Source organism: Zootoca vivipara, chromosome 10, assembly GCF_963506605.1.
Source record: "Zootoca vivipara chromosome 10, rZooViv1.1, whole genome shotgun sequence".
NCBI lineage: Eukaryota > Metazoa > Chordata > Lepidosauria > Squamata > Lacertidae > Zootoca > Zootoca vivipara.
The window spans coordinates 41,075,910-41,097,997 of NC_083285.1; the positions used below are offsets into that span (position 1 = coordinate 41,075,910).

At 42.9% G+C, this 22,088-nt stretch overlaps 2 protein-coding genes across 2 annotated transcripts in view; both read left to right on the forward strand.

The window, feature by feature from the left end:
• Positions 1–22,088, forward strand: part of TCF20 (transcription factor 20) — a 144,086-nt gene that overhangs the window by 39,123 nt on the left and 82,875 nt on the right. The window contains exons 2-3 of the mRNA XM_060279783.1: positions 17,989–18,045; positions 20,137–20,181. The gene's annotated coding sequence lies outside the window, so the exon portion shown is untranslated. The remainder of the gene's footprint in view (positions 1–17,988; positions 18,046–20,136; positions 20,182–22,088) is intronic.
• LOC118091330 (protein transport protein Sec61 subunit beta-like) lies at positions 3,259–3,772 on the forward strand. The gene has a single exon (XM_035128200.2). It carries the CDS (start codon positions 3,274–3,276, stop codon positions 3,649–3,651), a length of 378 nt encoding a protein of 125 aa, XP_034984091.2. The 5' UTR covers positions 3,259–3,273; the 3' UTR covers positions 3,652–3,772.

Sequence of the window (22,088 nt, forward strand, 5' to 3'; positions counted from 1 at the left end):
CATAGAAAATCTCAGGAACAACCCAGACATTATAATTAAAGAGGCAGACAAGGGTGGAGCTGTCGTCATCATGAACAAAACTGATTACATCCAAGAGGCCCACAGACAACTTTCCAATACTGCCTTTTACATGAAATTGGACTCAGACCCCACACAAGCATACAAAAAAGAACTGAACAAGATTATTAAGGAGCTACCCCTACACATCCAAGAACAGATCCTCACAAACACACCAGCGGAACCTCGGCCAGGAACTTTCTATCTTCTACCCAAAATACACAAACCAGGAAACCCAGGACGCCCCATCATCTCAGGTATTGGCACCATTACAGTGGGTGTTTCCGGCTATATGGACTCTGTTCTGAAACCATATGCTATCAGTGCTCCCAGCTACGTACGTGACACCACAGATTTTCTGAGGAAAATACAATATTTGAACAATCTTCCTAACAATACTATACTAGCCACTATGGATGTGGAATCTCTATATACCAACATCCCACACAATGATGGTTTACAAGCCATAAGGAACACCATTTCAGATAAAACCACAGCGGACTTTGCTACCAAACTCTGCCACTTTGTCCTTACCCACAACCACTTCAAATTTGGTGATGACCTGTTCCTCCAGATCAGCGGCACAGCCATGGGCACCCGCATGGCCCCACAGTATGCCAACATCTTCATGGCAGATTTAGAACAACGTTTCCTTAACTCCTACCCACTCAAACCTCTCCTGTACCTGCGATACATTGACGATATTTTTATTATCTGGACACATGGACAACAGACCCTGGAAACCTTCCACCAGACATTCAATGACTTTCACCCCACCATCAACCTAACAATGAACCAATCTATGCAAGAAATACATTTTTTGGACACTACTATAAAAATACAGGATGGACGTATAGACACCACCTTATACAGAAAACCAACTGACCGACAAACATATCTACATGCTTCTAGCTACCATCCCAAACATACCAAACAATCCATCGTATACAGCCAGGCCTTACGTTACAACCGCATCTGTTCCAACTCTACAGACAGAGAATCTCACCTAAGAGATCTACAGCAAACCTTTTTAGAACTAAAATATCCACCTGATGAAGTTAAACAACAGATCAACAGAGCCAGACAGATACCTAGAGAGAACCTGCTGCAAGACAGACCCAAAAAAGAAAATAACAGAACACCACTAGTCATCACATACAGCTCCCAAGCTAAAACAGTACAACGCATCATCAGAGATCTACAGCCTCTCCTGGACAATGACCGCTCCCTTTCTCAAGCTCTGGGAGGAAGACCTTTCATTGCCTACAGACAGCCACCCAATCTTAAACAACTCCTCACCCACAATAACACAACCACCAGACTTAACATGGACACTGGTACCAGAGCCTGCAATAAACCCAGATGCCAACTTTGCTGCCACATACACCCAGACAACACCATTACTGGCCCCAACAACATCCAACATACCATCTCAGGACTATTTAATTGCTCATCCTCTAACATTGTGTATGCCATCAAATGCCAACAGTGCCCTTCAGCTCTCTATATTGGACAAACAGGCCAAACCCTACGCCAAAGGATAAATGGACATAAATCTGACATCAGGAACCAGAAGACAGAAAAACCAGTAGGAGAACACTTCAATCTCCCAGGACATTCTATACAAGATCTCAAAGTAGCTGTCTTACTACAAAAGAATTTCAGAAATAGACTGGAAAGAGAAGTTGCTGAATTGCAACTTATCACCAAGCTCAAAACCATGGAGGGACCTGGTTTGAACAGAGATATCGGGTTCTTATCTCATTATACATGATAAGCGATCTTCAGCCATCTCAACCCTTGCTTTTTCATGCAAAACCATTTGCAGTCGTTTGCGGTCATCAACAGCTATCAGTCAGTCAATCACCCATTTCCACCACCCTTCTGAGTGATCCCCCCTCCCCATCCCCACCCCTCCCCACCCCTTCTCTACATAAGTGCCTGGAAACTTCCATTTCACTGTATCTGAAGAAGTGTGCATGCACACGAAAGCTCATACCAAAATAAAAACTTAGTTGGTCTTTAAGGTGCTACTGAAGGAATTTTTTTCATGTTTTGAAGGGTACACATCCTGAAAGCTAGCCCTTTTAAGTGCATATGGGCAAGTAAGACTCAGAAGTACTGCATGTAAATATATTTCCATAGAGATCAGAAGGAGTGGGGTGATTAATTTTGAAACCCAGCTCCCCTTTCCTCTTTCCAGCCTTTCGTAGCTCAGTTCTTTCCAACCATCTATTTGTGGGTGAGAGTATAGATATTCTGTATGCATCCTGCTAGATCAGTGGAAAAAGATTAAGGGATGTTTTCAAGAATTATTTTAGCCGGAACACCCAAGAGTCCAAGGTATTTTGCTGCCTGAGCCAGAACAGCAAATAGTGCACCTCATTGTCAAGATGCACAGTACCCTGAGCAGAACAAGTTATTTTGGTACCTGAGGCAGAAAATCCTGCAATAGCCTCTCTCTAGGAGTTAAAACGCAACAATAGCCTAATAAATCAAATACCATGTTTTTCCATGTATAACATGCCCCCATGGATAAGACAACCCCTATTTTTTTGGACCACAACAAAATATTTGGGGGGGGGGGGAATCGCCCAAAGTTGTTGAAGTACGGCCACCAATCATCGTCTTCACACACAATCGCCGCCAAAAGCTCACCTGCACACTCAACACAACCACAGCAGATTGAACCCCATGCCTCACCGCTGCTGTAAATAGCCCGTCCAATTTCTGCAGCCGCAGCCAATCATCAGCAGGCCTTGCTGCACGGCCAGTCACCGCTGCCAATCTCCTGCTGGCTGCTGCCATCAATCACCTGTCCCCCCTCTGTTATCTGTGTTTAAAATGACCCACAATTTTTGCCTAGTGTTTCTAATGAAAAAATATAGTCTTATACACAGACAAATATAGTACCAGTAACTAAGTTTGCTGGCCTTTCATGATATTCAAAACCACCTGCCCAGTGGAGGTGCCTGGCTGTCTAATGGTTGGGCCAGCCATGGGAACACCTCTCCCTTTGTCTCATGTGTCCTAGCTACAGAGTAGGAGGGAGGGAGGGAATGACGCTTGCTGGCGCTGACTGTAGAGAAATGGTTAATGTCACCAGCTTCTCCAGAGGCCTAATGGTCTGGGAAAAGCTGAAAGTGAGCTTTATGCAACTGAGAGGGACAGGAGATTGTGAAAAAGGATTATTACAGGCCTTGATTGTGACAGGAAATGAGCAGCTCCTACTCCCAGACTCTGCTTTTCAACTTTTCCTCTCAAGAGTCTTCACCTCCAAAGCCGACGGAGCCGCCCTTCGCCATGCCTGGCCCCAATCCCAGCGCCAGCAACGTGGGCGCCTCCGGCCGCTCGCCCAGCAAAGCCGTCGCCTCGCGGGCCCCAGGATCCACCGTCAGGCAGAGGAAAAGTGCTAGCTGTGGAACAAGGAGTGCAGGCCGTACAACTTCTGCAGGCACTGGAGGGATATGGAGATTTTATACAGAGGATTCCCTTGGCCTCAAAGTTGGTCCTGTTCCAGTTCTCGTTATGAGTCTCCTCTTTATTGCATCTGTATTCATGCTGCACATCTGGGGCAAGTACACTCGGTCATAGACTTCGCTATATCTCACCTTGAAAACTACGATTTGGACCAAAAGTATGGTAGCTTTCAGAGTTTACTGGGAGTAAAGTCATTTGAGCTGTTTCTCTAGATAAAACTCTTGATTTTTTTCCTTAATTGGTATTGCTGTTGATTGCTCTTAAACTTTCTCTAAGAAGGGTTTTTGATTCCTTTCTGTCAAAGTTTATTGCTATTTCCTATGTATAAAGTGCAAATGATTTTCATTACGATTTGTCTACATAAAAAAAAGAGTCTTCACCTCCCATTTGGGTGAGAGATGTGGGGAGTCTGAGGCTGCACACACACCAGACACATCACTTCCTCAAAGAATCCTGGGAGCTGTAGTTTACAGCTTCACAGGGCTACAGTTCCTGGCATTTTAAGCAAACTGCAGTTGCGGTTTGAGGACTTGCCCCCTGCGAGAAATGAAGACACAGTGACACATGGATTTGAGTTAATGGGTAAAATAAGGTCACAACTTTTGGTTAGAGCAAGAGAGAGGTATTGGCTTAGGCATTGGACACCCTAGCAAGCATGACCCCACCCCGCTCTGCGGGGGGTCATATCAGGTTAACACCCTGAGGGAGGAGCCTGTTGATGCAAATACAACTGAAAGCTCACCCTGGTGTCACCGGGGGTCGTGCCATGGCCCTAGCCTCAGCAGGGCATCGGACAGGATCCACGACCGCCAGATCCCTTAAGGGGATACCCCTATAAGAGGAGGGTTGGATGATGGCCACAACCAGTCTTCAAACACACCAGACGCTCCATTTTCCAATGCCTAACCGCCAAATACCGAAAGAAAGTTGTGATGAATTGCTACGAGGTAGGCGAAAAAACCAAGAGGCCGGTACCAATTAGCCAAATGGATAAAAAAAAACTCCTACCAGGCCCCTTGGGCAACTAAGGCAACCAACCGAAGTCCATAGCAAGGTCAAAGCACACACACAAATGGAAGACCTAAAGGGAGGGTGGGCGGGAGATCCGTCGGGATGCCGAAGGAGAAGGAAGATTCCCCTGCTGCCACGCCGATTTAAACGTCCGCAAAGCCCGCCCCCCAGCCGGCCCTATTGGCCAGCCAGAGGCTTGGTGCGGCAGCAGGGATTGGCTACAGCAGGGGGCCGATACACGCCCCCCTGCTTGCCGTGCGGAGCGTGTCCCGCCCGCAAAGTCTCCCCTCGTGGAGGAGGAGAGATCTTCCCAGGATTCTTTGGGGAAAGTCATCAAAAATTTATTGTATATGCAGTCTCAGGAAGGAAAAGAGAGTGAGAGCTGTCCCCAGGAGTAGTCAGTTCATAGCTACCACTTCTTTTTTGCAGTGATAGTCATGGGTTACTCATAGCAATCACCTTTTACTCCTCAGGGCATTGGCAGACTTTGAGCTCTCAAATTTCAGTAGCACACTGTGTGACGCTAAAATTTGGTGCCCCCTGCTTCTTGTGCTCCATTCCACAACACTGTTGTGGTGTCCCCTGCAGCACAGCGCCCAGTGCAGCCAAAGCCACTGCAGTTATTCTAAAACCATCTCTGCTCAGGGACACCCTACCATCAAGAACTAGAAACATATTCTCTCCCCCCCCCCTAAGTGAAAGCTGGGAATCTGGGGGTTGTGGTTCATATGGGGAGAAGGCAAGTACCCATCCCAGAGCACAAATGTTCTGTTTTGCCAATCTTTTGCTCTTTTCTTTTCCTTTTATTTTGAAATAAGCAGCCTGGAGCAGGTCAGAGGGGAAGGGAGCACAGTGGTAGCAGGCAGCTGATCAAATGTCTTCAACAGGGCAAGTGCTTGTGGAAAATGCCCTACTGTATTTACCCCATTGTTTATAACATTTCATACTTCACACTTATCACTGACTTGTTCTTGGAAGTGCTAATACCTCCAAGCAGCTCCCATTATTCTTATCATCTGCCTCCTGACTGGCAGGGGCTTTGCAGTTGGGCAGCTAAAAGGGCAAAACGATAGGGAAAGGCGAAACGGGAGGTAACCATGAAATACCAACTTGGAATGTAAATCAGATCAATCAGAGAGGCTTTCTTCCTATTCCTTGTGTCAGTCTTTTTGTTTTAAGCTGTGCTAGTCTGGAGACATTCCCAGTAAGGTTTTGCTGAGAATGTTTCCCAGAGAATGAGAATGACAGAAAAGCAGTTAGACACACATAAAGGAGGAATATGTTAAGGGTAGACAAGGATCAGAAAATGGTTTTGGAGAAATTGATTAATTGGGACTATGAAAAAGGAGTGAGGGAGTGAGAGAGAGGAATTCTAGGATCAGACGACTCCTCTGGGGAAATGGCTCAGTAGGCCCTGGCCAAAATCCTTTGGAGGTTTCTTGTTCTCAACTGCTGCTGTTGCGGTTGTTTTTAAAGCCAGAGGGGGAGCAGCAGGCATGTCTCAGAAGTAATTAATCATGTATAGCGAAGAAGAGATTCTTCAGAGAGAGCACACCAGATTAGTTCTGCCTTTCCCCCTTTTGCAACTTTCCTTTCCCTCTCCCTCCTGCCCTGTTTTGATTGACTTGCTAGCTTTCCTGCTCCTTATTTTTGAATACAGTGGTGGTGGTGGTGGTGGGGAGATTAGGTACAGTAATTCATCCACTCAGGTGTTTCTCTTTTCTTACACAGAAGGATATAAGCAGTATTTCTAGACTTTGGTGTTGAGTACATGTGAGAAAAGCAGCTTGTGGAAGACGGCGGGTAGAATGGTGGAGGGTTAGTGCTGCGTAGAGGTGAAGTGCATGAGCTGTGGTTTGGGTGTGCCCCTGATTCAAGTCTCAGCTTGCTATGATCTCTCTGGCAGGGAAGCCACAATCTCTCTCAGCCTATAATCCATATGCCAGCGCGTGGTTCTGCCGGGAGTTTGCTGTAGAAAGAGCTGAGTGCAAGGCTGCTTCCCTGAAAGTGAATTGAGACCCTTTGAGTGTACCAATTCGAATGCCCAGCCTCCCCACCCCAACCCCTTTCAAAGGACATGGTGGTGGAGTGTTCAAGCATTTGAAAGAAACCCCAAAAGGTCGTAATCATGACAAATGAATAGTAGTTCTCTTACCAGAACCACTGCAAGTGCTCTTCTGCAGGTAAGCTCCCACCATGTAACAGTGAAGGCAAGAGGGAAGAGAGCTGCTTTGGTGAATATCAGGTGCTCCGAATTACCTGTTGTCACTGTTGGCCAAACACTCATGATTCTTTTGTGTGTGTGTGTGTGTGTGTGCAGAGCAGCAGAGTGGGCTCTATATTGGGTGAGTGAGTATTGTGTCCATGACTACTAAGGGGAGAATGTGGAGCTAGGCTGGAGCACGGAAAATGGAACAGCACTTAGGTGATACCACTGTTCCTCAACATTTCCTGCTGAGCACCATTTGCAGCTGCTACACATTGCTGCCCCCCTACAATGCCCCTCATCTCTCCACAGGCGACAAGGCAGTTATTTGACATTCACAGAGGCAAAGATTATTCCTACCCTCAGTGCCATGCAGATTACAACTCAGGCCCACAGCAACTGTAGCAACCAGTAGGAAGCCAGCCGTTCTGTGTGGGGTTGCCAACTTTGTGCTCTGCCAGGGAAGGTGTACCAAGTTGGAGGTGCTACCATGTAGACAGCTGCTTCTGTTGCTCTTCTATTTCCATACAAGTGTTGAAGTCTCAGGTCAAGTTGAGCATTCATCCTGCTTGTATATTTGGACCTGGGGGGCGTGTCAAATGATGGATATCTCGAGCCATCCCAGTACTTTGCAAAAAACTTTCTCTCCTCACATATACACTAGTACTGGTGTGTTAAGCTTCTCAATTCTATATTCTACTCTGCTTGGTCATGGGGGATGTGAGCAGGGCGCTACCTTCTAGTTTTGTGACATGCTTGTGCCTTTAACCCTTTCTTTCCTTGATTTATGGTATGGGAGCATTTGGTTTAAAAAAATGATATAAGCATTTGCATTTTATTGATTAACCATAAGATTTTGATTCCTCCTTTCTCAGAACTGCTGACCTTTTTCAATTTTGATACAGTCATGTTTGGGGATGACTTCTAAGGCTGTGGCAAAGTGAATTTTCTGCATTGCCCGAAGGCAACCTATGTCTGGGAGGAGATGAGCAGGACAGCACAGGGGTTTTTTTTTTAATTTAAAAAAATCTCTACACCCAAGGACTGCCATTCAGCCAGAGGCCATTTTAACTCTGCATTCTTCACAGTAAAATAAAATAAAAATGTTTTTTAATAAAGACAAATTCACAGCACATTTTGACATTGGACTTTGAGTATGATATACTTGGTTGGGTTAAAAAACACACCTGTTTGGCAAATAAGGAATAAAATTTATAAATGCATTTCTACTTTTCCTGGGGGCTCCTGTATTTCTTGAATATGTCTCAGGTTGGTGGTTTTTTTGGCCTTAGATACTTTCAAATGTGAGGTGAAAAGTCAAAATATCTTCTCTTTCTCACACCACCCCCTCAAATTTCAACTAATTTGAGTTATATAGCATTTGCAGCTTTGACTAATTAGTCAGTCTGTTAATTGAGTAAAACATGTTTCCTATAGAATCTTATTATTAATGGAATATTTTTTCTGCAGAACTTGATTCCCTTTTACAGTGGTACCTCGGGTTACAGACGCTTCGGGTTATAGACTCTGCTAAGCCAGAAGTAGTACCTCGGGTTAAGAACTTTACCTCAGGATGAGAACAGAAATTGTGCGGTGGCGGCGGCGGGCAGCCCCATTAGCTAAAGTGGTACCTCAGGTTAAGAACGGTTTCAGGTTAAGAACGGACCTCTGGAACGAATTAAGTTCGTAACCAGAGGTACCACTGTATTTGGGAGTTTGCCCATTAGATCCTGGAGAGGCACTTGTATCTTTTAGGAATTGCCGCCATACAGTAGCAAGTTTCCTTTACACTCTTGGGGAGCTCCTGTCATGAACTCCAGGGTTTCCTTTCTTTATGCTTTATTGAGAGAAAAAGCATGACAGGCAGGGAGATCATTCAGCAGGTGGTTTCCCTCCTGGCTTCCATCTCTAGTACTTCAGCTGTCAGTGCCAGACCTAGACAGTTTGCTGTCTGAAGTGGAGCCATGGAACACACCCATCCCACTAGGGCCAAACTTTATTTGAAATGTTACTCTGTCAATTCATGCCTTCACCTATCTCCTTCATGTGCAAGTGGCCCATGTGACCCTGCTGCCTGGCAGGCTTAGACCAGTCCAGCAAAATGCGTGGAAAATAGCCATGATCTATCCATGCGTCCTACACTCACAGTCTCTTGATAGGTTCCTCCAGACTAGGGATGTAAGGAGGCAGAGATTTCTGTCCTATCGTGTGTTTACTGCAATCACCCTGTTTCTGTAGTGTTACACTTTGGCTTCTGCTGAAACCTACGTTACTCATCTCACTACTGTATCTGCTGTGGCCAAAACCAATGTAATTAATTACATGATTAACCATGTCAGTGCATTTCAGTGGAAGGGAAGCATCAGAAACAATGTAGAAAAAAAGCATTTATGTAACATTTGTGGACTAAAAAAAAACCTGTCGCGAATGCTGCTCATATTTCTTTGGTGATTTCTGTTCTTGACCTCAAACAAGCATGCGAGGTACAGGAATTTCTGCTCCCATTTCCATTTCCGATGGAATTGTACAAAAAGCACCAGATTGCAGCAGATTGACTGGATATAGTTAAAGCAGAGAGAGGCAGATTTCCCATGCTCTTCCAGTGATGTTTAATGTTTGGCAAGCAAATGTTCTCCTTTCTTGGATTAGAAAAGCATGTGTGCCCTGTATGTTAGATTGCTGGATTATCCCCATGTCATGTGAAGAGCGTGCAGAAACCTTTAGCTTACAATAGCAGCACACCCATTCAGAGTTTGCCAAAAATCCATTGTGAAGAGTCAGCGAAAAGGCTGCATGGCAGGCTTACTGTAAATCAAATTATAAAAGTATCTCTCTATGCATTAGTCCAAGCAGACCACAACTCCTGACAGACTTTCTCAGTTCTTTCCCCCATATATACATTTTATCACCAACTTGTAATTAAACTGTTTTTGAGAGGGTATAAGACAAGGAGTCAAGTTTGCATTACTTATTTTGTTGAGCTAGAGGGAAATGTACTGATGGTGTAGAGAAATTGATTGCAGGAGGGGGAGGAAGAAACAGGGTGAGATTGGCAGGTGACTGCAAGCTTCAAAGAAATGACAGCGGCGGCAGCTTCTCCCGTCCCAATTGTATACTGCACTGCAGGTACTATAAGCTAAGATGTGGGGCATGGAAAAGGCTGATCAAGGTTGGTGCAAGGATGTGGGCAAAGGAAGGGTGCTGACTGAGGGCTGTTGCATGCTCCTGAATAAGGTCCTAATGCTTTTTGTGATGTAATGTTTGTTTGGATTTTCCAAAAGATTGTTCATTCCTATAAACAATGAAGGACTGCTTTCCAGAATGTTACGATATTCTACAATCACTGCAGCACCTTAAATGCTCTGCACAAAATTATTCTGTAGTTAATTGCCCAAGGTTGCATTCTAATGCATGTTTACCTGGAAGTAAAATTCACTGAAGTATAGATGAATACAGATTTGGGTATCAATTGTGATTCCTCTTCCATTGTTTGTAATTTTTTTAGGAGGGGCTTGGAAAGGGCCCTTCTCATTCCCCTTTTATTCACATGTTATAAGGTTCCTTGACTGAAAATGCAGTTACTGTTGCAAATGAGACTGCACCATTTTTCTTCGCTTTCACACACAATCCTTTAATACAATATATTAGCGTTCCTCCCTGCCCACCCCTTCTGTATATTTTATATTGTGTGGAGTTGGGAAAGAGGAATTTTGCAGACTTAATATGAATCTTCACTTGATGTATCCCTAATGAGTCTTTGTCACTATTACTAACTCATGCTTTGGAAATGATGAGAACTGCAGAGTGATAGTTACCTTTTTAAAAATGAAAAAAATCTACTGATTATGTTTGTTTACTTGATGGGTGGGGAATATCAGAAGATGCTTTATTTAGCCTAGTATTACTTACTCTGACTGGCATCAGCTTGCTAGGATCTCACGCATGGGTTTTCTGTATAATCTACTACTTGACCCTTTTAAGGGGAGAGGCCTGTGATTCAATCTGAAACCAAATGCATGCATGGCAGGTACTCTGGCATTGAGGGATGGTCCATCCCTTGAATATTTTGAAAGGAGAGAAATTTTGAATCATAGAGTTGTAGAATTGGAAGGGTCATCTAGCTAAACCCCCTGCAATGCAGGAAAATCATTTGCCCAATGTGGGGCTCAAACGCGTGACCCTGAGATTAAGAGTCCTATGCTCTACCAACTGAGCTACCAGTAACACAGCTACTTAGTCTCTTGCTAAATAATAACACTCTTTAAGGGCACATCTAGACAAGATGCAGGAGGTCCATTATGGTATCTCATAAGGGGATTTTTTTAAAGTTAAAAGCTGTCATGGGGGGAAGCCCAGCAGTGGCAGACCTTGAGGGCTCTAATTTCTGCGACATCCCTTCCATTCTACATCATAGTCGTGGCACCCCTGCAGTGCCCCCGAGGCACTGTGCCCAGTGTGACCCAACCAGTCATGCTCGCCTAAATCTGTCTCTGAGCCCAAATTAGATCGGCGCCACAGCACTTTGGCAGAGCAATAAATGCCCTCTCAAAGCTGATGTTTTGCGCATAGCAAAAAATCTGCAGGTGCCCATGCATTGTTGCAGGCAGGAAAAGGGTTAAGGGCCTCCCTCCGCGCTGCAGTCCTGATGTGGTTCCCCCTTTGAATTTAACATCTAGTTGGACCCTAACTAACACAATTCTAGTCACGGGATTTGAGTTTCCTTGACTGAAAATTGGATATGGTCAGTTGCAATATGGCTGCAGAGTTGATGGAAGAGAGACTGATGAGAGAAAGGAGGATTGCCTGGAGGTCATCCTCTCACCTCCAATAAAGAAAAACAGAAAGGGGAAGAATATCCTGGTTCCAGCAATTGTCTAGAGGATCAAGGTAAAAGTAAAGGACCCCTAGACTGCTTCGTCCAGTCAAATTTGATTATGGGGTGCTGCGCTCATCTTTACTTTCAGGCCAAGGGAGTCAGCGTTTGTCCGCAGACAGTTTTCCCGGTCACGTGGCCAGCATGTCTAAACTGCTTCTGGTACAACGGGACACCGTGACGAGTGCCAGAGCACATGGGAACGCCATTTACCTTCCTGTCACCTATTTATCTACTTGCGCTGGTATGCTTTCGAACTGCTAGGCTGGCAGAAGCTGGGACAGAGCAACAGGAGCTCACCCCATCAAGCGGATTCGAACTGCTGACCGTATGATTGGCAAGACCAAGAGGCTCAGTGGTTTAGACCACAACGTCCCCTTGGCCAGAGGATCAGCTGCTGGAAGGCTGCTTCCCTCTCCCTTCCAAACAAATAAATGAGATACACTGTGGCTGCAGAGGTGAGGGAGAGATCATCTGGTCCCAGTCGTTGGCTAGAGGAAGAAAAAAACTTCTGGGAGGCTTCCCCATCTTCCTCTAGCAAGAAGTAAGTGGAAGACCTTCAGCTTTTGTTTGTTTTTCTTTCTTTTAAAAGTGAAACTAAAAACATCTGTGATTACTTAAGTGCAGTTAAGAGTATTCCACAGAGCCAATCATGTTGCTTTCACTGGGAGGTGGGGGTGGGATATGTGTTGTATGATTCTTAGTTTAAACTTTCACATGTGTAAAACTTGGCACTAAGAAGAGGAGGACCTTTAAACTGTAGATATTGGCAGACTTGAACTTACTCAGCTGAGAAGAAAGGAACACAATTCCACTATCCTCCTCTCTTTGCTTTCTCATTCCCTTCTGCATTCCTTACTGGGGGAGCGGGTGTTCCTGAAGTCCCTGAATCTGATATTGATTTGCTGTCAGGCCTTGGGAAAGATCCTGAAGTTTAATTTTGCCTTGTATCTTGCCCTGTGACAGGTCTGGTGCTGGAGAGGCACTAGGAAGAAAAACTTGCTTTCCTTTACAGTGAAAGGAATTATTTGCTCTGGTGCCCTGAGACAAACCATGGTTAACCACTATGCTTTGTATTTTCACTGCTGCTAATTCTTCCTCAAGGACTCCTTTCCACTCTTCTTCTTGTTAATAATCTCCCAATGCCCAGAAGCAAGCCTTTAGAAAATACATGTGTAAGAAAGGGAAGCTAGGGAATGCAATTAATATTCCTGTAATGTAACATCAGCAGCATGCACACACTGAGTAGAATATTAGAGCTATTAGTGATGAGAGTGCATGCAATATCTAGGTGGAGAATACAGTATGATTAATATGCCTCTAAGCAGCAGCCTCTCAGCTTGGGGAATTCTGTAGCATGGCCAAAATATTTCTTTCCTTTTCTTTTTCTTCTTAAATTACCTTTCTATACCAATAAAACCACTATATGTAAAAAGGCATTCATTTGCTTTTGTGCTGTCTTGTGGAATTTGTGCAAGACCTATAATGAGCATTCCGACTCCTTTAACATCTTGCATAAGAATAACAAAGTTATTTTGTTAGCCTGGATAGAGTCCGGATGGGTTAACATTGCAACCCTAACACCCAGGCTGGAGACGGTTTGTATGGAGCAGAAGTGCTCCTCTGTACCAGTCCTCCAGGTATGTTTGCAGAAAGCTCCATGGGCAGAAATGTTCCACCAGCATTCCACCAGCATTATTTCTGTTCCAGGGGTGGGACAGAGGTGGCCTAAGATCTGCTGCATCGAAAGCTCTTCCATTTTCCCCTAAGAGGCCCAGGATTGGGCCCATCAACCCATTGGTTCTTCCTTGGAAGCCAATGGGGGATTAACCTCCTACCTCATAATGGAGAAAAAGAAAAACTGTCCTCAACCCCCATCCTAGCTGCCGCAAGCAGGGCTTAATGTTACAAAAATTGGACGCCACCCCCAATCTCTGCCAAGCTGTGGCAAGATACCAAGGGGTTCCAGGCGCTCGCCCAGGGTCTGTGTTCCTTTGAGAATCAAAATGCGGCTTAGTCTGTCCTAGCTTTAAGAAAAATGATTTAGTCACATATTTACTCCTGAATTTTCACAGTCCTGGGGGATTCCTCTTGAAGTGACAATGGCTATCTTTTGTTTCATAATGACTTACATCCAACTAACCCAGCCAGGCTAGTTTGCATAACCCAGGAGAACTGCTCCAACCTGTATTTTTCCCTTCAATATCCCAAATATTAGCTAGAGTCTACATTCATTACTTTCTTTGGTTTAGGAGGGTCTCCCCCCAAAAATAAACTTGTAACATCGCTTCCTCTGCTCTGCCACCTCATCTTCACTTTCACCCCCACCCCCACCCTGGTTAGGATTGCTCCCTAGTTGTGTTTTGGGTCAATTGCTATTGCATCCATGCTTCAGGATCATAGAATTGTAGAATTGGAAGCGATCCTGAGGATCATCTAGCCCAACCCCCAGCAATGCAGGAATCTCAGCTAGATCATACATGACAGAGGACCATCCAACATGTGCTTAAAAACATCCAAGGAGGTTCAATCATAAGGAGGAATAGAGGCTACAACAGCAAGTTCAGAGCAGGCATCACTGGGAATTGCCTGGTTGCTCAATGGAGAACAATTCCATGTAAAATGGGAGGGAAGGAGTTGAAATGGTGAAATGTTGCTTGAATCTCCAGCAATGTCCATCTTTTGCTTTGTACCATGTCTTTGTGGCTCCAGCTGCAGAAGTTGAGTTGAGTTTCCCAGTGAGCTGCTTGTTTGTAGAATCCTGAGCTGGACTCTAAGGATTCCTGGAAGATCAATGTTGGCCATATGCACTTCCTACGTAGTCCGTTAGCCCTGGTGGATAGTTGTGTGTGCAAAGTGCCCTTTCAACAGAGTTCCAATCACCAATTCAAACTTCTATGCTCTAAATTCTCTACATACGACAAGAATATGTAGTCCCATGCTGCACACTGATACATAAGATGTATATTCCAAACTTGATTCTAAACATGGAATGTGTTCTTGATTCTAAACATGGAATGTACCTAAAAAAGTTTTACCTTTAGTTAAATACCGTAATGTAACCCACTACTTTCCAATGCAACTATTGTGTGTTTGTGTGCATGTTTATTCTTTTAAGACACATTATTCCTTTCTCTTTCAAACTTTAATGCTCAGGGTATAATCCAACTGAAGCTGAACTTCTCAAATTAGGTTTTCATCGGATTGACCCATTTTAAAACATAAATACAAAGCTGAAGAAGTTGGGAATATATATCAAAGAATGATATTTAATTTTTTTAACAACCTGTTTGAAAGATAACATCTGCCCTTGAACAAGAAAACATTTCTGCTGATCCTTGTTTCCAGCTTTGATCCACATCTGTTTTAAGTTTGGATGTTCTCCAGGAATTTATTCACAATACCCGTAGGCCCAACGTTTTTTAAGTCTGCTCCATACCTAGGGGATAGTGGATACTCATTAGACTTCTTACACTCTGCTGTAGATAATCATGGCCATGGGTTATACAATATACAACCCTAAAAGTGAGGAAGAATTTGGACAGTAGGTTATTCAGGTGATAAGCATGTGTCAAACAGGGCTAGCTGCTGGTTTTTGTGAGCTTATGGGCACAGTGTCCATGCCCTTGCTCTAAACACAGCTCACTTCTTTTGTAGCAGGTATCTCAGTAGGAAAGCATGCATATATTTGAAATGTGATGTGAGATAAATCACATGGTTTAGATACAGGGGCATCCAGATCCAGTCCTTTATGTAGGGAAATACACTGCACCATACATTTGAGAGGTCTAATGCAGGGGTGGTGAACTTGGCCTGGCCTGCTCTCTGTGGGCCACATTTGATGGGTGGGTGGGGCCTGTCAATCACCTGAAGCCATATGACATCAGGTGATCCAACTTCAAAGGAAGTATCTGAAATGCTACCGATTCCATGTGGAGAGTCAGCGAAAAAGGCACAGCTGTGGAGTTGCAATACATGGGTGTCGGGAAGAAGGCAACTGGGGAGCATTTGGGGAGAAGTCTGGCCTGTACAAAAGGGAAGGGCTCAGTTTTATCCAGGATGGAACTGGACTGTTGGGACAGTATAAACAGGAAGCTGGCACCACTCTAATGAGAAATAGGGCCAAGATGGGTAGGCAAAGGCAAATGAGTTAAGCAAAACAGAAAAGAATAAAGATTTGGAGAGGGGAGCAAAAGAGACTGCTTAAGGACCTAGGTGGGGGTTACGACATTTGAAAGAAGATTATACAAGAGTTTATTTGCAGGTAGGGCTTATCTGGATTGGCTACATTCAGAATTCATGTCTCCACAAACTCAACCAGTGCACCAGTGATGGTATTTAAACCTTTTCTAATGCATCAGTTCTTCTAAAGATTCCATCTACTGTTTGTTTAGACAGAAGACATGGGTTGTGTAAAAGTTCCCACAGTGAGGGAGGTTCAGTTTCTGTTGTGGCTGAGTCTATTATGCCAATATTGTTATTACGCATAGTTGAGGCTTCATTAGGTGGAGGAAGCTGAGGTTGCCTAGGAACATATATATCAGCTCCTAGCAAGTCTGGATTAGCTAGGCTTTCATTAAAGGAATTTGTAGCAAAACCTTTTACTTGGGATAAGGCATCACGAGCCCCATTACTTGCACACTTGCTGTACATAGCTGCCCATGTAATACATATTAATTACATCTTGCCACAATTTCTTTCCCGTTACCTATGCCTCCCTTGCTGAGTCACAATAGTGCAGCATACATTTCTGGGATAAATTTGGCAATGGAGTTCTGTACAATTTGTCTGAAGCAATGCAGGTCTGTGCTCATGTAATAACCATGTTAAAACTGCAGAGTATCCTTTGGTTGAGACTGCCTTCTAAGCCTTTCTTATCAGTTAAAAATGCAGAGCCAACACAGCTGCTCTCCCAGTGCCTGTCTTCCAATTAAAATATATGGCTTTTAAGTCCACATAGAAATTAAACAAATATGCTCATTGCCTGTATGTAGTGATTAACATTAACTGCTTAGCCAATTGATTTTAAAACTTTGAAACAATTCATAACAATTTAAAAACAAATTAAAGCAGACAGCTTAGTTCAAGGACAAGCAGCCTTACTCATTGCCATATTCACCTGGAAGTCCCCATAATCATAAATATCATAATTTGGTTACAAGATCTTAAAATGTGTCCAGATGCATATCAAATAGACACTTTTCCAAAATACATAGTAAATAACACCAATGCTATGTTAAAAGTGTGCTAATTGCAAAATGGGGTGTAAAGTGTGACAGTAAATGAGAAGAAATGAAATATTGGCATGTAGCCTGAAAGAAAGGAAATTGGGACCGCTGTTTAGAAATCTCTTTCAAGCATCAATTCAGAATTATTTAGAGACAGTAAGATGTGCACGAAGACTCTTGGGCAGTGAGCACTGAGAAGCCTAGGCAACTGATTGTTTATTCTCTTCGTGTGTGTGTGTGTGTGTGTGTGTGTGTGTGTATAATGCAGTACTAGTTTTCTAGAAAAAGAGGTGCTGAAACTCAGCATGAACATCTCTCTTGTTCTCTTAGAATGGCAATGGTGTCCACCTGAGAGGTGCCAGAACTGAGTTCCAGAGAGTTCTAGCTGAAAAAAGCCTTATATATATTTATATATTTATTCTACACACACACACACACACACACACACACACACACACACACACACACTTCCTATTAGAGAAGCCAAAAAATAGCATTCAACCCTGATTTTGATGTTTTGTTGATAAATAGCTTTTACACTAGCTGCTGTAGTTTCTAGTATCTGCGTACTGCTCAGTTTTGTTCTTCATTCGGTTAGTGTGACTCCCCGAGTGGAGAAATCACATGAGTCACATTGCTTCAAGCAGAACCTTAAGATGGGACCACAATTTTATGTTCAATTTATATACAGTATAACCAAGTCCATGGGCGATCTGTAGTTTTATTTTTCCCTATAACACTTGTATGTTGTGATATCAAGTTGCAGTTTTTGCAGATGAGGTTTGCAATCGACAATTTCTCCCCTAGAGTTATAATGCAGCATTTTAAAAGTTTTACAAGAACATCTTTGTTTACTTGCTAATTATTAACATTATTGAAATGACGGGTAACCTGTGTCCTTTTCAGATAACATTATCACATCTTCATCTTCACAACTGTCAGTGTGCTTCTTGTGTATTTCATGGTCTCCTGTCACATCAGGTTGTTGCACAACTCAATGCCCTGTCACATCGGTGTTGTTGTATTATGGCAGAGATTGCTCCCATCTGCATGTACTCTTTGGCCCATTCCCTCCTCTGCCTTGTTTCCTTGAACATGGACACTATGAGGACATGTGTATTTCCTTTCTCCAGGTAACAATTGCTGCAAGAGATCTACAGCAAGATGGGGGATGGGAGAGAATTGTGCAGGTATGGGTTCTTTCATCATTTTGTGATCATTTTTCGTTTTCCATAATGTGATGATGCATACGAGCCAATGTAATACTCATAGCTCTCAGCTACGGATGAGGAAGGACAGATTGGCAATTGCTCCTGAGCTAGATCAATGTGAACAGTGTTTATTTTATAGATTAAACATACATTAATGCTATCCATTATTTTACAGTAACTTATCAGTTGAATAAACAAACCAAAAACCGCACAAAAATGTAATCAGTCCACTGTTGATTATATGGCAAATGTATCAGTTGTCTGTCTCTAGTTGGATAGCCAAAGCCAGATTAAGATAGTTGGGAGTCCTGGTGCAGTTCTCAACAATAAAGCCCCATTCTCCCAAAAACAGAATACATGAATTTAAGTACCAAAAATGAACTCATGTGGCATCTGAAAGACTAATGAATTTATTATGGCATAAGCTTCTGTTGACGACCAAAAAAATATGTAGTGTTTCACAACTTGCAGCAAAATGCAAACAGAAAGCACTTTGCTAATCTTCATAAACAAAAATGAAAATACTCTGAGCACGTGCAGTTTCACATTCTAACTCACTTTCACTTATTATTGTTTTTGCTTACTCCCTTGGGCTAGTCAACAATTCTCAGCCTAGTCTACCTCACATGGCTGTTGTGAAGATATCGAAGGACATATAAAATGGTGGCAAAGTGGGACTTGATGCTTGTAGATGTCAGATTTTGTTTCCATTTACCCTAGTGCTACATCTTAGTGCTACGAGGAGCCACCTTTTTCTGCCCCCTCATAAATTAGTATCGCTCCAAGGCTTTAACCAATCTTAATCTGGTTAGATTGCAGCATTCTCTAGATGCAGATATCCCACTTAGATATAAAATCACAAAATATGCAGCAAACCTAAACATGAAAATATAGTCTGTAAAACTTTAAAATGTGCCCTTTAAAGCTAGTTCCAAAATATCCCCTTAAAATGTGCCTTCCTACTTCCCCCCCCCCGCATAGAAAAAAGACCATATGTTTGGTATGTTACAAATTGTTTGCTTGCAAACTCTCCAATGGTCAGATTCATGTGCTCCAGAACACAGGGAGTAAAACTTAGTTAAAAAATGGTGAAAGTTCCTAAATTACTGGTATATGAACGCAAGTGTGGCTTGTGAGAGCCATGCTAACTGAGCTACAGCTACCAGCTCAAACTTCTTCACATGTTAAGCTTCTCAGGGAGGCTAGGAGACAACAGTAGGGCTGATTACCTAGTCCCTCCCAAGGTGAACTACACCTGGCAGGACAGCTGACTCTATGATCTTAACCCCTTCATGGATTTATTACACTTAAGCACATTAGTTATATGAAACTGGTTATCCCACACATTTTTCTTAGCCAGTCTAAATAAAAAGAAAACTTTACAGGGCAAAGTACTTGTTGGGGCTGTATTTACTACAACGTGAGATAATACATACAACTAACCCCACAACCTTTTCTCCCTGGTCAATAAATATACAGTATGTAGTAGGCACTACCGGTAAATGAAGTTGACACTAAGGTATTTCTCTTTCCCCCCAATATTCAGCATTTCAGGAGGAATCTGCACTATCCATCTTTTTCTAGGATGTCACTCAAGGCTGATTCTTAGATTCATTTTTAACACAATATAGTCTTGGGGCAGGAGAGCTGTACCTTTTCAATTTTGCATGAGGAACTGTTTATGGGCAATAGTTTAACCCCCTCCCCACCTGATAACTAGGAGTGTTTTAAAAATGTGTTTGTTCTAAGGTCTAATGAATCCAGGAGCACAAGTTTGAATTGGGTGTTACTTCCAACAAATGTCTCCCCTCCTATGTGAAATAAGATGAGACACCATTACATTACATGAGATAACAATACCATTTCAATGGGACAATGAATTGGCCCTCAATGGTAGGCTTGTAAATCTATTTTATATCTCATCAGTTCATTACTCACACTTGATAGCTTTTACCTGAATGTGTGAATTACCTTCATTAGAAAGTTATAAGAAACCTCTAGTGTTTTGTTTTGTTTTGTAAACTGGTGCCTCTTTCACATGTATGACTAATCTATCATTTGATATTGCAGGTGTAAAGCTATGAACCTGCATGTGTGAACAGGACCTCTGACATGGTAACTTTTTGTTTTTTCTTGTGGGGAATATAATATTTGACACCAATTGCTCCACATGTGAAACTGAGGCAACAAAGGCCCAATATGAGGACCCAATCACATCAAAAACTAACGCATCCCTTTACTGCAGTATATATTAGCAGGAAAATACATTTCCCTAGAATTTGTTCCAGAAAAGCATCTGGGGAAAGTGTTAGGGAAACATACCTGCCAGGGAATTAACAGTACTGTATACAAATATCCCTAAACAGAAAAATGCACGGTAGAATCTCAGAGAGCATGCTTAGGGTCTTCTGGAAAAGGTCTTCTTGATATGCAGAAGTAATTTTTGAAAAATTGCCTCTCTCATCTTGGCAATAGTTGCCAGAGGCAAAGCCAAGTTGAACATATGATGCAGAATTGAAAACTGAAAAGAAGACCATCTTACAATAGTCACATGTTTCTACCATAGGGAATGGACCATTGAGACTGACCTTTAAAAAAATCATTCTCTTGGTTTGGGTTTTTTATTTGTACTAGTAGGCAGCCTTTAATTCAGTGATGAGCTAGTTACCTGTGGTACTCCAGGGGCTGTTGGACTCCATCTCAGTCCTAGCCAGCATGACCAGTGGTCAGGGATGATGCAACATCTGGAGACCTACAGATTTTCCACCCTTGCTTTAATTGTACTGTGCATATGTACCAGGCCTGAAAGGCTCTTAGGATATAAAGGAGGTTGCCAGATCACAAACCAGTAAACCTGAAGATACTTGGTCATAATTTTAAACCCTAGTGTTTTCATTGAGACTAAATACAGTCATACCTCGGGTTGCAAACATGATCCGTGCGGGAGGCACATTCGCAACCCGCAGTGTTTGCAACCCGCAGTGCTGCGTCTGCGCACGCACGTGATGCGATTTGGCGCTTCTGCGCATGCGCATGACATCATTTTGTGGTTCTGCGCATGCGCATGCACTGGAACCCGGAAGTAACCCATTCCGGTACTTCTGGGTTCGGCGCAGAGCGCAACCTGAAGATACACAACATAACCCGAGGTATGACTGTAAGCTTAAACCTTTGCATTTTGGCTTAACTGATTTGTAAAGTGAAGCCCCACTCCCATCCACTAGAAACCATGAAAACTGGACTACATATACCTCAAACAAACAAACAAACAAACAAACAAACAAACAGCTTTTTTGGCCTTCTTTCTGGCTAGTTGGCTGTCATTGCTCACAGGCTTTCAATCGTATCTTGAACTATAAAGTTGGGGGGGATCTTTTAAAAGAACTGAGCTCTTCAGGAAAATATACCGGTAGTTCTATTTCATTTGTGATCTCTGTGAAATCCCACATTTAGCTTCTGTACCATATGTATCAATATAAAGATGAGCACCAGAAGAACAACAGTTACAGGTCTGCAATGTTCCTCTTCAGAATTAGATTCACCTCCCTGTGCCCCAACATGTGCATATACTGTACAAACTTACTTTATTACATAAAAATGAGACAAAATGGGGGGGGCACTTTGGAGAACGAAAGAAAATTATCTCTAGTACATGCTACTGAGAGAAGACTCTGGATGCCATGTTCTTCCATAGAACATAAATTGTGGTCACAAAACCGTAATGCACATTTCTGACATTATTTATTTATTGCATTTGTCTATCATCCGTCCTGCCAAATTCTCTGGGCAGTTTATGTGAACAATAAAATACAAATTGCTTACAATGGAAAATGAATTATAATGACCATAATGAAATAGCTACCTTTCTAATGACTAAAATTCAAATTCGAATAGTACTTTCCTGTGTTGTATATAGCATTTCTATTCACAGATTCAATCTTTCTAGGTCCATTGTAAAAATGTACTTAGGTGAGAGGTAGGTTTGCCACAGTGGCATCCCAGAGAAAATATGCACCTTAAAA